Genomic DNA, 17,697 nt, shown 5'->3' on the forward strand with positions numbered 1-17,697 from the left:
TTCCCCGATTTGTGTTTTGTAAACTTGATCTGAAAGAGACCCAGCTGTTTCCGCACCCTCCTGCCCTGTCTCTCCTGTCCAGCGCCCCAGCTCCCTGGATGCACTGCTGTGCCCCAAGCCCGGAGAAGTTCACACCTTTCTCCACTGTGCCGCCCAGGCTTTGCACACACCTGTTCCGCACCTGGAAATCTCTCATCGTTTCACCTCATGAACTAATGACTTGTTTTACAGCCAATTTAAACTCTGAGAAGGCTTCCCTGAGTTTCATTCAGCAGTTCTGAATTCAGTGATGCCTACTTTGTCCCAGGCTCTGTGCTTAGCACTGAGGATACAGGGCTTTAGTTCACCAAATGTTTGGTCGACTATGCAGACCAGAAAGCAGGCATTTTAAAAAGCCTTTGATAAATACTAGCCTAAGGTAGTATAGGGTGTCCTGCCAGTTGTAATCCAGGTAAGGAAAAGTGACCTTGAAGCTGACCATTGAAAATAGGATAGGTGCTGTTTCTCCAAGGCCTAACTGTCCACAGATACTGTAGATGTTCATAAAATGTTTGTGAGTGTTGAATCATCAGTGCAGGCTCCCTTTGCAGACAGGCATTTTTCTCTTTTTTTTTTTTTTAAGATTTATTTATCCTCACCACCACCACCACCACCTGTGCTCAGTGTCCGCTCTCTGTCCATTCCCAGTGTGTTCTTCCATGTCTGCTTCTCTCCTCTTCTTGTCTTCTCTTTAGGAGGCACTGCGAACCAATTCCAAGACCTTCTTATGTGGGAGAGAAGCATTAAATCACCCAAACCACCTCAGCTCCCTGGTTTTTTGTGTCTGTCTCTCCTCTGTGTTTCTTTTTATTGCACCAGCTCTCCACACAGCGTGGGCCAGCCAGCTTTCCACGCTGCACAGTCCAGCTTGCTTTTTACCAGGAGGCTCTGGAAATTGAACTCGGGACCTTCCATATGGTAGATGGGAGCCCAATCACTTGAGCCACATCCGCTTCCCAGGCAGGCATTTCTTGATGGCTGTAGTATGCAGCAAGGGTCCTGTAAGAGCTGCTCCAGGTGACATAAAGGAAGCAGGTGACAGGACTTGCATTAGTTGATAGTAGCTACTTCTCTCACATCTAAAGAAACTTCCTTCTGAGGCAGGATAGAATAGGGACCCCAGGAGGAGAGGCAGGAAACCCCAAGCGCCAGTTCTCAGAACATCCTTATCAAAATGCAACTTGCAACATTTTCACACAGCAGAAAGAAGGAAAAATATGAAAGTTGCCCCACTACCCATCTACTTTCATAAATACCTCATGCAGTAAACACCCAGTGGGGCTCACGGACAGTGGCCAGAAGCCAATCACTGCTGGCCAACGCGTTCCGCAGAGCTCATAGACAGCAACCAGAAGCCAACCATCACCAAACAACGTGCCCTAGAAACCAAACCACCCAATGAGTTTCCCCCACTTTGTCTTAAATACACCAATCAGTGTAGACCCTAACCCATTATGATAACCAATAAAACCAGAAAACCCTAGAGAGAGCACACATCTCCTCCTTGTGCACACTCATGTCCTTTCTTCTCATTAAATTCCTAACTTCTGGAAATGGATATGGCTCAACCAATTGGGTTCCCGTCTACCATATAGGAGGTCCAGGGTTTGGTGCCCAGGTCCTCCTGGTGAGGGCAAGCTAGTCCACACAATGAGCTGGCCCACATGGAGTGCTGGCCCACACAGGAATGCCACCCCACACACAGGAGTGGTGCCCTGTATAGGAATGCCGCCCAGCATGGGAAAGCTGCCCCGTACAGGAGTGCCGGCCGACGAGGAGAGCTGGCACAGCAAGATGACACAAGAGACATAGAGGAGAGAAAATAAGAAGACGTAGCAGAACAGGGAATTGAGGTGGTGCAAGAAAGTAATTGCCTCTCTCCCACTCCAGAAGGTCCCAGGATCGGTTCCTGGAGCTGCCTAATGAGAATACAAGCAGACACAGAAGAACATACAGTGAATGGACACAACAGACAATGGGGGGGCGGGGAGCAAGGGCGGGGAGGGGGAGAAATAAATAAATAGTATTACTAACTTTTTAAAGATTTATTTTATTTCTTTCTTTCTCTCCTGCCCGTTGTTTGTGCTTGCTGTTTGCTCTGTCTGCTCATTGTGTGCTTGTCTTTTTTTTTTTTTTAAAGATTTATTTATTTAATTTCCCCCCTCCCCTGGTTGTCTGTTCTTGGTGTCTATTTGCTGCGTCTTGTTTCTTTGTCTGCTTTTTGTTTCTTTGTCCGCTTCTGTTGTCGTCAGTGGCACGGGAAGTGTGGGCGGCGCCATTCCTGGGCAGGCTGCTCTTTCTTTTTCACGCTGGGCGGCTTTCCTCACGGGTGCACTCCTTGCGCGGGGGGCTCCCCCACGCGGGGGACACCCTTGCGTGGCACGGCACTCCTTGCGCGCATCAGCGCTGTGCATGGCCAGCTCCACACGGGTCAAGGAGGCCCTGGGTTTGAACCGCGGACCTCCCATATGGTAGACGGACGCCCTAACCACTGGGCCAAAGTCCGTTTCCCGCTTGTCTTCTTATTAGGAGGCACCGGAAACCGATTTCAGGACCTCCCATGTGGGAGGTAGGCATCTAATGGCTTGAGCCACTTCTGCTCCCGGTTGTTGTCTTTCATTGTGTTTCCTTGTTGTGTCTCTTGTGTCATCCTGTGGAGTCAGCTTGCCATGCCAGCCCACTGCATCAGCTCGCTGTCTTGCCTTCTTTAGGAGGCACCGGGGACCAAATCTGGGACCTCCTGTGTGGTAGGCAGGCATCCACCTGCTTCCCTAACTTTTTTATAAATGTGATGCGTCTCTGAATTCTTTCTTATGATATGACCAAGAACCTGGAAATCAGCTCCAGCAACACTTCTGGGTACCCCCAGAGAAATGCCCAGCTAACCCTGAACTTGACACAGCCTCTATGACTGTTCAGACTTTCATGATCAACCCACACCATGACTCGATCAGCAGAGCAACAGTCGTATGTTGTCTTGCTGGTGAAGGAGCCAGGAATAGCTCCTACCTGAGTTTTTCAAACTCAACTGGTCCAGAATAACTCAACCCAAGCACTGCCGAAGCACCTACCATTCATCCCACAGCAGTGGACACTGGGGGTGACGCAGAGATGAGTAAGACATACTTGAGCTAAGGATAGGGAAAACAATAGGAAAATAACACACAAGGTGGAAATGGGAACTCCCATGAAAGAGACCAGCTCTGTAGACTTCCCCATTTCTGTTCAGAGTCCCCTTGGCCCAGGCACACAGTCCTGGCCAGCCGCCTGCTCTTGAGGTTTCTTGCCCATAGCTTCTCTCCACCCCACAGCCCACTGCTCCTCCCAGCTGCACTAGCCTCCTGCATCCTTCTGTCCTCCAGCCCACCCTGCCCCACTGCCAGTCACTCCTGCCCACATGGTCCACCTGGCCCCATATTTTCCACCTCATCTCCCACTGAAACTCTCTGCATAGGAGTCATCAAAGTGAGTCCCTTTCAACAATTCCCCTCAGGCCATGCAAATGCCTGAGGGGAATCGTTGACATTTTCAAGGTGAAAGGAAAGATCTGTGCCTGATGGTGAGGGGGATGCAAAGATGAGGCAGCCCAGGCCTCTTCCTTGAGGATCTAGCATTGCAGACAATGGCTTCCCTTCTCACTCAGAGTAAAAGCTAAGGTGGCCCTGCAAAGCCCCACACCATCTGCCCCCACAATCCCTCCCGTTAATTTTCTCAACTCCTACAACTTTCCCCTTTGCTCTCTCTGCTCCAACTACACGGGCCTCCTTGCTAATCTGAAAGCAGTCAAGCTCCTGCCTCAGGGTCTTTGCACTTCTGGCCCCTTCATCTAGACACCCACCCCGCAAACACCTGCCTGGCTCACTTCCTCCCGTCCTTCAGGTTTTTACTCAAATGTTTTCTTCTCAATGCAGCCTTCCCTGGGTACGTGGTCTGAGACTGCAATATCCATCCCCTGTTCTGTTTCTGCAAAACATTCATCACCATCCAAAACATGATTTTAGTTCACCAGCCAACTTGGCGGCTGCTCTTGGTCGGGGCCGTCCTGTACCTAAGGCAGGAAGATGGCCGCAAGGAAGACGAAAAAGTCGCTAGAGTCAATCAACTCTAGGCTCCAACTTGTTATGAAAATGGAAAGTATGTGCTGGGATACAAGCAGACTTTTTTTTCCCATTTTAAAAATTCAGTATTCCTAATGAATAGCCATATATTGCTACCAACGAAGACATTTTACTTTCCACAAATGTGAATTGTCTCCATTTGCAAGCAGACTCTGAAGATCATCAGGCAAGGCAAAGCAAAACTAGTGATCCTCGCCAACAACTGCCTAGCTTTGAGGAAATCTGAAGTAGAGTACTATGCCATGTTGGTCAGAACGTGTTCATCACTACAGTGGCAATAATACTGAATTGGGCACAGCATGTGCAAAATACTACAGAGTATGTACACTGGCAATCATTGATCCAGGTGATTCTGATATCATTAGAAGCATGTCAGAACAGACTGGAGAAAAGTAAATCATGTAAAAATTTTCTTTAATAAAGTTTGTTTTAACGCAAAAAAAATTTTTTTTATTTATCCTGCTTATTATCTGCCTCATATAAGTCGCTCCATGAAGGTAGCAACACTGTCTGATTTGTTCACTGATTATCTGTAGTATTTTAACAGAGCCTGGCACTCAGTAGGTGCTCATTAAATATTCGTTGAATGATGAATGAATGAAAGCCTGACCTCAGTGCTTCCCTTCCAAGGAGCCTTCCCAGATCCCTCCCAGTAAAAGGAAGGAAACCTCCCTCCTGCGAAGCCCCAGGACTGGACACCTTCTGCATTATACACCGTCCTCTCCTGAGAACAAGGATTTCCAGGGCAGGTACAGAGCCACTCTGAAACCACATGACACTGTCTGTCTTCATGGGGTCCTGAAGATCACATGACATGGTCCTGCTTAATCAAAATGTGACACTATTCTTCTTGTTTGCTTGGTCTTTATTATCTGCTATCCCCCTGAAATGTAAGCCCTCTGAGGGCAGGATCCCATTGTCACATTCACCACTATATTCCCAATGCCTACTGCGATATTTGGCACAGAGGGGGTGCTTCAGAGAGTTGCTGGGGGAATGAATGAATGAATGAACACTTTTCTCCCCCTCAGGTTCTCTTTGGCACCTACCACCAGCAGTTTCAGGGGTTCTTTTTTGTTCCACAGACCCCTTTGCCAGTCAGGTGAAGTAACTACTACTGTAATTTTACTACATACATTCATAAGTGAAGGAAATACTAGGTATCAGTCAGAGGTCAGAGAAAATAAAGATAAGTAGACTTTTTTCAATTCAAGCTCACGGAACCCTGGATAAGAACCGCTGCTTTAAATCATCCCCTTTCTTTTGTCAGAGCAAGTTGGCACCATCGCAGCACCTACAGTCCTGCTCCTGACCAGCTTTCATGCCCAAGGCCCTGCGGCATCTCTGATGAGTGCCTCAGGGGCAGGCTGCAGGCAGTGGGAAGACCCGACTGCCCCTGGGAAAGTGGTCAGATGAGGGTGGGGCAAGGCAAGGAGGAGGACTGGAAGACTCCCTGGGATATAACAGGCTACTGTTATGATGAGAAGACCTTCTTTATCTGTGTATTGGGTGGCTTAAAAAACCACAAGTCTATTTCTGACACTCATCTTAAAGCAGACTGGGCTTCTGGGAGTTTTAAGGATGTACTGAAAACCACACAGCTGGTTAAAAGCCATGGTATCCCCACTTCCAGGTATATACCCAAAAGAACTGATAGCTAGGACTCGAACAGAGATTTGCACACCAATGTTCATAACAGCATTATTCACAAAACTGCCAAAAGATGGAAGCAACCCAAGTGCCCCTCAACGATGAATAGATAAACAAAATGTGGTATATACATCTAATGGAGTAGTAGCCATAAAAAGGAACGATGTTCAGATACATGCTGCAATGTGGACCCTGAAGACATCATGTTGAGTAAAAATAAGTGAGACACGAAAGGACAAATATTTGATCTTGCCTAAACGAGATTAGAATATGGAAACTTATAAAGTCATAAACTAGAATACAGGTTACCAAGGGCTGGGGTGAAGCTAGGGAATGAGGAATTAATCCTTTATTGGTAGTTTCTGTTTGGGGAAATGGGCAAGTTTTGGTAATGGATAATGGCGATGGTATTACAACATTGTAAACGAAATTACCACCACTGACATATATTTGAATGTGGTTACAAGGGGGAAATTTTCGGTTATATATATGTTACCAGAATAAAAATTTTAAACAATAGAATTGTGCAACACAATGAACCCTAATATAAACTATAGCTAATAGAATATTGTTTCATCAATTATAATAAAGTTACCACACTAATACAAAGTGTTAAGGAAAACTGGGGACAGGGGTATATGGGAACTCTGTACTTTCTGCATGATTTTTCTGTATACCTACAACTTCTTTAATAAGGAATTAAAAAGCCACAATATCCTTGGATACAGAGGTTTTCTGTCTCCTAGAGATGGGTGTTGGTAATGGGCACTTTAGGAGGAAATGAGCCCAAAACGAGACTCTGGGTGGGCATTCAGGGCTGTGAGGTTCCAGGGAGGTGGAAGTTCTAGTCAATGACTGGCCCTCTGCTGTGAGAATACTAAAATTACCCAGGCAGACCATCAGATGGCTCTCCAGACCATCACAGCCCAGATAAATGACGGACAATGTTGGGCTGAGATGGAGGAACATTCGGGCTTGTATAAGCACTGAGAGGGCCGCTATGCTTGTCTGAGGTAATGGGGAAAGGGTGTTTCCAAAGTGGGACTCCTGAGAGAGCTAAGGCATGGCCCCCGTGACCAGGATCTCTAGGTGTTGAGCAGGAAATGGGCAGCCCCCAGGGGATCCCTGGCTAGGTCATCTTGAGTTTCTCCTCCACGGGGCACAAGCAAGAAAACTTGCTTGGAGGAACAGGGCCCCCTCAGGCAGTGGTTAACAACGCAGGCCAGCATGGTGCAGCTGTGCCCACACATGGGTGTACACCAGAACTAGCTGAGCGCTAATAAAAACCAGAGGCCAGGGAAGCAGCTGCGGCTCAATCAGTTGGGCTCCCACCTACCATGTGGGAGGTCCTGGGTTCGTGTCCCAGGCCTTCTTTGTGAAGGCAAAGCTGGCCCGGGCACCGCGGATGAACACAAAGGAGACAGCAAAAGAAAAGGAACAGGCCACAAGGCAGGGGGGGATAAATAAATACATAAATCTTTAAAACAACAACAACAACAAAAACCCTAGAGACCGCAGCTTGTTGTAGGAGGGCAGGGCCTCGGTGTTTAGACCCAGTTCAATACCCAAACCTTTTGAGAACCACTGGCACAGCAGTTAAGTCACTGAGCTCTGGCCCCAGATTCCATGGGTTTGAACCCCAGCTCAGCCTTGCATCTAAGTGACCTCAGCAAATGCTGAAGAAATGCTGTAATTTCCCCACCTGTAAAATAGAAATTTTAATAGTACCTGTCTTATAGACCTGCTGAGTCTTACAGAGCCATCAGTGAAGCACTGAGAACAGTGCCTGGCACAAGTGCTCCCTAAATGTTAGCCATTGTTATCAAGTGTTTTAGTCCTGACAAAGATGCAATCAAAACAAGAACAAAGGAAAGGGGAAGATTAGAGGGTACTCTTTAGATTTAACCAACATTTTTACAAAAGGAAAATAACTAAAAAAACTCAGCATACACTACTAGCCAGTAAGCAGTTTGAGAGGTCTGATTAAGTGAAAAAGCTGAGCTTATTTGCTGCAGTGAGAGCACCTGGAAAGAAAAGCTCTGGCAGTTTGAGAGGAAGCTGATGTGCTCCGTTCCCCACTTTCTTCCTGGCAGGCTGCTCTTGGGACAGGATGGAGGAGTGATCAAGGTGTAAATGGTTTCCATGCTAGTGCCCTGGCTGCAGCTGGTCTTTGAAATGTCTAGATTTCACGGTGAGAATGGAGAACCAGGGGACTTCAGTGAGTCTGGTGACCAGGTCAGATACTGGTTGAGAAAATATAAAGGGGGGATTCCACATGTCAAGAACTTTCAAAGAACTCCAAGAGACAACCCCCAGGAACGCGCAAAGCTGTATTTTATTTCTAACATGCTAAGGAGAACTCTGAACATTAACCATGAAGCTGCAGGGAAAATAAGAGTGCCTGGCACAGAGATGACACTGTTGCTCTTAGACCTGGGCAAGAGGATCCCTGACCTGGCCCTCCTACAGGCCCCTCTCTACCAGGCAGTTTGCAGGACCAGGGAAACATGATTGCCCAGAACCTGGGCCCCCCCCCCCAACTCTCACTGCTTCCAGACCGTGGCCTGGGTACCCAGAACCCCAAATTCCCTTCCTAGACCCAAGCCTGTTTCCAGGGCCTGTACAAGTCCCTTCCCTGGCGCCATCCTCACAGAGGCAGTGCTGCCAGTGTGCCAAGGCCCAGAGGCAGCCAAGAGGAGGCGATGTGCAGGGACAAAGATGGCACTAGTAGGTGGGGGGAGGCATGTCCTTTGCAGTACCAGAAAGAACCAGGAGTGGGACGAGAAGGGTGACTCTAACCATGTGGAGAGCTTGCCTTGTCACCACATTGACGTGGAATTTCTGAGTCTGAGAACTCTAAGTTTGAACTTAGCCTTCCAGGATGTTATATTTTAGGAGAATAGAACATACTTGAAGCCTAATTTATAACTTTTAAGACATGGCACCTGGGCCTCCATTTGCATTCTTGCCCTTGGCTTTGGACCTGAATTCAAAAGTCTGGGCCTGCCATTTATTAGTTATGCACCTCAGGCAATTTACTTGGACTCTCTAATATTGATGCTAAGAATCTTTCAGTTGCAAGTAAGAGTACCCCCAAAGTGACTTAATCATGAACAGGAACTTACTGGCTACTCTGAGAAGTCCAAGAGTGCAAACTTGAGGGACATCTGGCTCCAGCAGTCTAAATATTACCACATGGTCATATGGCATCTTTTGGCTCTGCATTCCTATACTGACTTTATTCTCAGGCTGGACTACAAATAACAAGCACACATCCTATTTACTTAGTAATTCCTGCAAAACAAGAGTCTGGGAAGAGGTCATTTATCAATTAAAGACTGAGATGTGGTTACCAGAACAGATGAGGCAAAAAACCATGAGATTGTAAAGATAAAGTGCTTAGCACTCATTAGCCACTATTAATGTGATCAATACTTCTGTGTCTGCTTGTATTCTCATTAGGTGGCTCCTTGAACCAATCCTGGGACCTTCTGGAATGGGAGAGAGGCGATTATTCTCTTGCACCACCTCAGCTCCCTGATCTGCTGTGTCTTATTTTCTCTCCTCTATATCCCTTTTTGTTGCATCACCTTGCTATGCAAGTTCTCTGCATGGGGCAGCATTCCACATGGGCCAGCTCACCACACAGGCCAGCGTGCCTTCACCAGGAGGCCCTGGGCATCAAACCCTGGACCTCCCATATGGTAGACAGAGCCCAATTGCTTGAGCCACAGAAATGAAGATTTGAAAACAAAGTCCATTTCAGAAGACATTCACAGGTTTTGCTAAGTATGACTCCTGGTTTCAGTTGCAATGGCAGATTCTGCAATGCCAACCTTTGCTTCATCACTGGATCTCAAACTCAGTAAAGTGTGCTGAAATAAAACCACACTCAGCAAGATGACCCATATTTCTAATTTTGCAGAGTACATGAATCTCAAAATTATCAAGTTTATGGATGTATGATCAATTCTGGACAATGCTGACTTCCATCCAGTGCTTTGTAAAATAAGCCACCATCACTGGTTCCTCATCACAATAATATGAAATTCCTACTTACTGCTTAGAGTCTCCAATAAGAGAACAATCTTGTAAATATGAATATTCTTATTACCTTGACGGACATTGATCAAGATTATCCAGAAGTTTTTTTGCACTTTTGTAGTTCAAACTTTTTTCTATTTTTGACAATTGATTAAAATAGGCTACATATTACAACTTTTAATATTCCTCAATTTTTTATTTTGAAAAATTTCATGAAGTTGAAATAGTAATATTAAAATATTAATGCCACCTGCATACACAAGGATTTCTGATCACAAAATGTGGCAACCTTTGCTCTTAGCTAATATCCAGACACCTCCAGGGCTGTAAGAGAAGCAACCTCACCTCTGGTAAGAGGCACTTTCTTCCTCTGAGTCTTTGTGATGACTTTTTTGTTGTTGTTTTGAGATTACTTTTTTGTGGTGCTAGTGCTTTCATTCACCTCATGGCAAACTCACACCCCTGCAAAGCAGGCAGGACAGAGATGATGCCTGTTCTACACGTGAGGTAACAAACTCAGAGGAGTCAAGTGATCTACCAAAGTCTAGAGTCAGAAAGTGACCCAGCTGAAAATGGAACCCAAGGCTTGGCGCTTCAGTTACTCAACATTCTATGGTGACTTCCTGTCCTAGGTATATAATACCAGAGCTTCTTCTCAAAGCAAATATACAAAGTATTTTTGTCTCATTCTCCTGATAACTGGAAGGACACACACAGAGGGTACAAGAATTTGTCAACTGTCCCTAGTTTGAGACATTTTGAGTGCTTACTCTGTCCCAGGCACTGTGCTTAGGTTACAGAGCAAATAAGATAGACAAGCCTTCTCTCCTTGTGGAACTCATATTCTGGCAGGTTAAGGAACAACCCAAAAGCTGCCAATGAGACGCGCCTGTGGCCCACACTGGGGTTTTGTTAGGTTCACACAGTGCTTAAATTGTTTTTAATAAGTTGCCAACTTCAAGCATCTCTGAATTGGGCAATTTTGGCCAATAATCACAAGCAGCAGCTAGCTCCCTGCCCTTTACCTGGGACACAGGCCCTCCAGCTTATCCGTACCATCTCCTATTGTCTTAAACCCAGGTGAGTGGCCCCATGCATTTTGACATTGCCCACCTGACCTCCACAAGCATTTAGCTGAAACACCTGAAACAAGCAAATATCCTAACAAGATAATTTCAGATAGTAAATAAGCTAATGTGATAGATGTGATATGATTGGTGGAAAGGGCTACTTCAGATTGGGTGGTCAGGGAGAATCTCTCTGAAGTGTTATTTAAACTGAGACCTGAATTATGACAAGCATGACGAGTCTGTCAACAGAAAAGGAAAATGCTTCCGAGAGGGAACAGCAGAGGCATAAGTTCTACTTGAGGCTGGAAAGAACTCGGCTTGCTCAAGGAATAGCAAGGTTAGGGCAGTTGGGAGAGTGTGTAAAAAAAGGCCCAGAGGAAGGAAGCAGCCAGATTACATATGGCCTTGTAGGCCATGGAAATATATTGGATTTTATTCCAAGTGTGAAGGAAAATCTTTGGAGCTTTTTCTTAAAACTAGGGAATAATATGATCTGGTTCATATTTTCAAAAGATCGCTGATATATGGAAAAGCGATTTAAAGAGGCAAGAAAGGAAGCAGGGAGACCAATCAGGAAGGTATATTGTAGTAGTCCAGTAGATGACAGTCGCTAGGACCAGGATGGTAACAGAAGAGATGGAGAGAAGTAGCAGATCCAGGATACAATCTGGAATATATCCAAAAGAATTTGCTGATGGAGTGGATGGTAGCAGGGAGGTGGATAATGAAAATGGCGTAATCAAGGATAACTCCAAGGTTGCGGCTTGCTCAAACATTTATAGAGTTGGGAAGACTGCAGAGGTACAACTTGTAGGGAGGTCAAAAATTGATTTTGTATGAATGTACTGGACTCATCTTCCTAGATACCTCCCTTCTCTTACCTCCTACCTCCAAGCAGTCCTAATACTCAAAAAGTTCAAACTTTTTAAAATAAAATACCTAACCTCTTTATCAACTATGTCCCTTCAACTTCATACTCATTGCCTCTGTCCTAATTCAATCCTCTCTTGCCTTTACTTTTTACAAGTTTTCTACAGCTATGAATGAACTGACAAATAGCACTTTAGAGATACCCATGTACCTGTTCTCTCTCCCACCTACCATCGTGGACAACAGACCATACCTTATATTTATCTTCACTGTCTAGCATGGTGCTGGGCAAAGTAGGCACTCAAAACATTTCATGAACTAAAAGCATCATGGAATCTCCCAGAAGAGTAGAGCCCCTTCTTGGGGTTTTATGATTCCTCCACACAACTTGAAGTGAAACCAGGTAGGTTATGTATGATCAGGTCCCAGAAAGTCTGCCTTCCCAAAGGATGAGCTTATTTCTTTCTAATTCAGTTTCAAACCAGTTTGTTTCCCACTTTTATCAGGGAGTTAATAAATGACACTGGACAATAGATAACATACACCATTACTCTTTTCTACCTTTCTTCCAAATCCCTCATGCCCTAATAAAATTTTTGCAAGGACGACACAGGAGAGGATTATACTCCATTTTACAAGTAAGAAAACTGAGGCACAGAATAAAATCCTTACTTCCCCCACCCTTTTGAAGAAATTCACTGTTTGTCAAAGGAAACACACAAAAGAACAATATTAAAAAGACCAATGGAATGTTTACAGCTCAGTGAGGCATAACCCCAGCTTTTACCTATCCATACAGAGAACATTAGGATGTTCTCTCTTCCTGGAGTATGGAATGTCCCTTCCCTCCTTTTCTAGCTAGTGCTTAATCACATTTAAACAATACTTTCCTTAGTTACTTTTGGTGGAGTTAGGAGTCTTGTCTAGATAAACAGGAGCCTTTCCCTGACCCCACAACACAGTTTTGTAATTGGAAGATATCCCCATTTCCCACTTCTGTAAAATTGCTGGTTAGTACTCAGGTGTTCCTTAGGGTTTGCCTCAACAATTGTAAATTTCTTTGGGTACCAGGATATGTTGCCACAAGGCCAAAGAGCACACACTCTCTCTCTCTTCCAACTACCATTCTCCTTGGTGCCCCGTAAGGAGAGATTCCACCCCCTAGGCCCAGGGAAAAGAGAAGCATTTTAGTCATTAACTTGGGAGATCAAGGCAGACCAGGAGTCACAGCCAGAAAGGAGAGATCTAAGCAGGCAAGAATAGTTTTGATGGGAAAAGAAGAGAGGGGTCTCTAATAAGATAATCAAAATACTCCTGTCCACAGGTTTCCGGCTGGTGAGTGCCTGGGAAGAAAAGTGGCAGGAGCGGCAGCAGCAAGTAGCCAGGACCCTCCCGTTGCCCCTCCCAGAGTCATTTCTTCAAGGCACCCAGGCTCTTCAAGGCCTCCTGGGCCTGGGTCAACTGCTGCTGCAGCCACTGGCGGTTGCTCTCATTGGAGGCCCGCTTCAGTTGGCCCTGCATTTCCTCCACCATGGCCCGGTGGCCAGGAGTGTTGTGGAAGAGTCGAACTGCCCGGTCCCCACAGGAGGCCAAAAACCGGCCAGTGATGTCAAAGGACAAGTCAGTGATACATTCCCCAAAGACCTGCTCAAAGCACTCCTCCTTTTCACCCCGCCGGGTATTGTAGAGACGAATACTGTTGCCACTGGCCAAGGCCAAGACATGGGCATCAGGGGAGAGTGCCAGGCGGCACGGCATAGTGCCTGCCTCTTCACAGCGGCCTGTCCTCAGCAAGTAGGGGTCCTGTTGTTTCTTGTACTCCACATCCGTGTCCCATAGTTTCCACGTGCCATCCTTAGAGACAGAGGCCATCCTGCAGCAAGGAAAATCACAACTCTAGTCCCAGCACACCGTGGAGGGGAGGGCACTGGGAGAGCCATTTGGGGCTCTAGCTAGGAAGTCAATGGCACTGCTACATCTACTTTCTGCTGAGGGCACCCCACCCACTTGAAAGCAACCTGCATGATAGGCAGAAGGATGCTGGTTGAAAAGAGGGACCAAGAGCCACTGGTAAGGAATCAGAGGATCACTCACCTTCGGGAGTCCTTGGAGAAAGCGAAGAAGTGGACAGCTGCAGAGTGGCCCTTCAGTTCAAAGGCTCGTGCAACCTCCTGGAAGTCCCCTTTTTTCCCAAAGCAGACTTCCCAAACTTTTACATCCGGGGTAAAGCCACACGAGGCCACAAACCTGCCATAAAACCCCAGGTTCTTTTATGATTTAAAATTAGGCCATCTTATTTTTCTAAACCCCAGTAAACCTCTTTCCTGAGAAAGTAAATAATGTCATATTTTAAAGTAACACTATCTTTTACAAAGAGCTTATATATAGCATGATCTCAGTTCACCCTCATAACTACTCCATAAGACACAAAGTGCCTCCACCCCCATCCTTTTACAATCATAGCTGAAGGAAGCGAGTCTAAGAAACGAGGTGACTTGCATGAGATCATGTCATTGCAAGTGGGAGAGCTGGGACTTGAATCAAGGTCTCCTGACTCCACATTTTCTCTTATTTGAAGCTGGCTCTGGGCTCTCTCCTTGCTCCCCAACCCCAACCTCTCCTGATCCCAGATGCCAAAGGTTTTCCTCCTCACCTGCTACAAGGGGATATAGCAGCATGCGTAGTGTTCATCTGGTTGGTGTTGATGGTAGACAGCACCTGACCTTTCAGACTCCAGATGAGGATAGTTGTGTCACTAGAGGCAGTCATGATGAACTTCCCTGCAGGTGGGGGGGGGGAGTGAGTGATATGAGCTGGTGAGGACAATGACCTGATCAACGGTCATTCTCCAAGGCACTCTTGTGAGGGACCCTGCTGTACTCATGCTCCCCCTCCAGGGTCAAGGGTCACCAGTTAAGGCTTTCCATCTGCTGACGTCTGTGACTCTTACCTGCCTCCCCTGGGGACTTGCCGTGGCTCCCAGGACCCCAGGGGAGCAGAGTCAGGCTATTTAGAGCCAGAGTCCCTTTATCACACTGGGCCTGAACTCTCAGTCAGCATTAAATACATTCAGCAACAATAACTGGGGAGGAGAAACCATTCTCTCTTCTACTTTGGGTAATCACCATGCTCTGAATGCCACTCACCTGTGCCAGCAATGCCAATGTTGATGACTGGTGCTTTGTGCTTTTTAGGGAAGTCCTCTGGAGTAGCTGTGAAAGTGTAGCCATCCTCTCGTTTGGTCATCTTGAAGACACGGAGGGTGTCTCCATTGGCCAGCCACACAATGAAGGCTCTAGAGACAGGTAGCAGACAAGCCGCTCACTCCTCTGGACACGGACCCCTAGTGTATCAGGTCATATGCTAGATTCTGGGGGTGTATGCCCTACATCTTAGTCTAACAACTTAATCTCTTGGCTCAAAATTTCTTAAAACTCAGAAAACAGGAGCCTCATAGCTCTGGTGCCTTTAGCTTCCCTCTAGGGTTTAGAAAAACATTATAGTTTCCAAGAATAACCCAGAAGCCAGCTTTGGTACTTTCTGAGTAGGAAGAGATCTTTGCCTCCCTGCTTCCTTGCTGTGTAGCTGCATAGCCCTCCAAGGAACACCATGCAGTGCTCACGCTGCCTATACATTTTCTTTTTCGCCACCCCAAGGGAGACCCCAGATGTATTCTCACTACCCCAAATCGATGTGGGAAGGATATAAGCCTGGGGCCGTGCTTCTGCAGGAAAACCTGAGCTCCATCCTGTCCCACCTGCAGTCAGGGCTGAAGCGCACCAGGGTGGCATGGTCCAGCTCTACATTGGCTCTCATGCTTCGGTGCTCCCGCTGCAGGAAGTCCTTGGTGCTCCAGATGCGGACGGTGCGATCGTCTGCACAGGTGGCCAGGTACTTGCCATTGCTGCTAAAGTCCATGCAAGATATGTTTCCACTGTGGCTCTAGGGGAAGGGTTGCAGGAAGTGTGAACCCCTCAGATAGTTGCGGAAGTCCAACCTGCAGCCATGACTCTGGGGCCCTGGGGCCTGACTTAAAAGCAAGCTGAGGATCGTATGGGATGAAAAAGCATAGAATAGGGCATCCGCATTGACTTTGGTCAGAGGTAGAGGGGTCTGTAACATGCACAGAGTACTAAAATTGAAAAGTCTGTAGGAGTGTGTTTGTGTGTGTGTGTTGTGCACAGGTACCTGTATGTACCTTCAGTGCGGCAGCCAGCAGGCGGTGAGTGAAGTTGTGTTGTTGAGGCTTCTCCTTGCGAATCCGCTGATTCTGTTTCTGCTTCTTGGATCCCAGGGATTTGTTAAGAGGCAATCCATTTGCTTTTTGGCCTGTAAGGAAGGGCCATGTCATCCATCCAGGCACTTAGTAAGCATTTACTCACTACCTATGATTTGCCAGGCAAGTGATGAACCAGATATGGCCCCCTGTCCTAGAGAAGAAAGAGTGTAACATGGGTAAAAACAGAGTCTTTGGAACCAGCCCTGGGTTCGGAGTCCATATAGCATCTCAATGCAAATCAGAGAAAGGTCCCCTCTGGGTTGGCCCAGTTTGGTGGGTACACAGGCGGAGCTAAGTAAGGAAAAAAGTGCACAACCCTAACTAGTGGTGTTGGCCTTGGCCAAGTTCCTTAATTGTTCTGGGCCTTGCTTTTCTTTAAAAGAGAGTTTGTGAGAACTGGATGAGCTAAAATATACAAAGGGACAAGCAGGGTACACAACACAAGCATTAATGGCTCAGAGGAGTCCCAGAGAGCACTCGTGGGTGGGTGGAAGTTAACATGTGGAGCGCCCAGCCCAGGCCAGGCCTGCTGCCAGCCACTTCTGCATAAACTATCTTATTTACTTGAGAACCAGGCAAAGTACGAAGTTGGCGTGTGTTCGATTCTACAGTTGCTCTCCAAATGCCACAGGAAAAACAACAAAACACTCCTCGGTCCAGCATACAAATACGGCCACCACCAGGCCTTGTCCCTCCTGTCCCCCCTCACTGGAATCATACCAAATGCTGTTTCCCGAATCCTCGCCTTCTTCCTTTCTTGGCCTCCTGGCAAACTCTTCCCCATCCACTATTCAAGAGCCTACCTCACCAGTTCTCTACTTTCAGTGAAGACTTTCTGGATCCCCAGAAAAAGCAGAGCTGCCCACTCCCTCCCTCGAACTTCCTCAGTTTCTAATACTGATCTCCTCTATGCAACTTATTATATACTACATTTTCACTGGCACCTTTACATCCTCTCTCCCTTAACTGCTTCTTCACTCCTTAAAGTTAGAGGCTCTAGTCGCCCATAAATCCCCGAGCCTAACACAGGGTAGCAGGTACTCGGTGAAAGTCCGCGGGTGGTGGTGGAACGAGTGCGAGAGCGCTCACCAACGAATGCCCGATCCCCATTTTCATCAGGCAACGAACATGTGGCGCGCTTAAGAGTTTGCGGTGAGCTCTTTAGCAACCCCGGGGGGAAGCTGAGGCTCAGAGGGCAAGTGCTTGGCCCCGGCCACCGCCGGACCCAGGGCCTAAGTTCTGCCCCGGGGACGCGACCAAGCCGGCCGAGGCGGTACTTCTCTGCCAGCGAAGCTCATTTCACTGGAGGAGACACTGGGGCCCAAGGGAACCCCGGGGACCCCGCGGGCCCAGACCGCAGCTCGGACCGCGGGGAGGCCGGGAGCGCGGTCCCCCTTTCCCGCCCCGGCCCGGCCCCACTCACCGGCGGGCCGGTCGCACGAACTTCGCTCCGTGCGCAGCCACCCCCGTGCCACCGCCGCCGTCGCCATCAGGGCCAGCAGCCCTAGCAACAGCGACAGCCCCATCAGCTCCGGCACTAGCGGCAGCTCCATCTCGGCGGGGCCGCTGCCACCTCAGCCTCTGGCGACGCTGGCGTCTGCACGTTTCGGCGGGGCCGCGCACGCAC

The 17,697-nt window shown here is 47.4% G+C and overlaps 1 protein-coding gene across 1 annotated transcript; it reads right to left on the bottom strand.

Moving 5' to 3' along the window:
• Positions 1-10,026: 10,026 nt before the first annotated feature.
• On the bottom strand, positions 10,027-17,697 carry TBL2 (transducin beta like 2). Its single transcript, XM_004452137.3, has 7 exons — positions 17,494-17,697; positions 15,990-16,120; positions 15,549-15,733; positions 14,938-15,086; positions 14,445-14,571; positions 13,886-14,038; positions 10,027-13,664 (listed from the first exon to the last, which is right to left on the bottom strand). The coding sequence occupies exons 1-7, from the start codon at positions 17,621-17,623 to the stop codon at positions 13,202-13,204; spliced, it is 1,338 nt and encodes a 445-aa protein (XP_004452194.1). The 5' UTR covers positions 17,624-17,697; the 3' UTR covers positions 10,027-13,201.

This window comes from Dasypus novemcinctus, chromosome 23, assembly GCF_030445035.2.
Source record: "Dasypus novemcinctus isolate mDasNov1 chromosome 23, mDasNov1.1.hap2, whole genome shotgun sequence".
In the NCBI taxonomy this organism is placed as follows: Eukaryota; Metazoa; Chordata; class Mammalia; order Cingulata; family Dasypodidae; genus Dasypus; species Dasypus novemcinctus.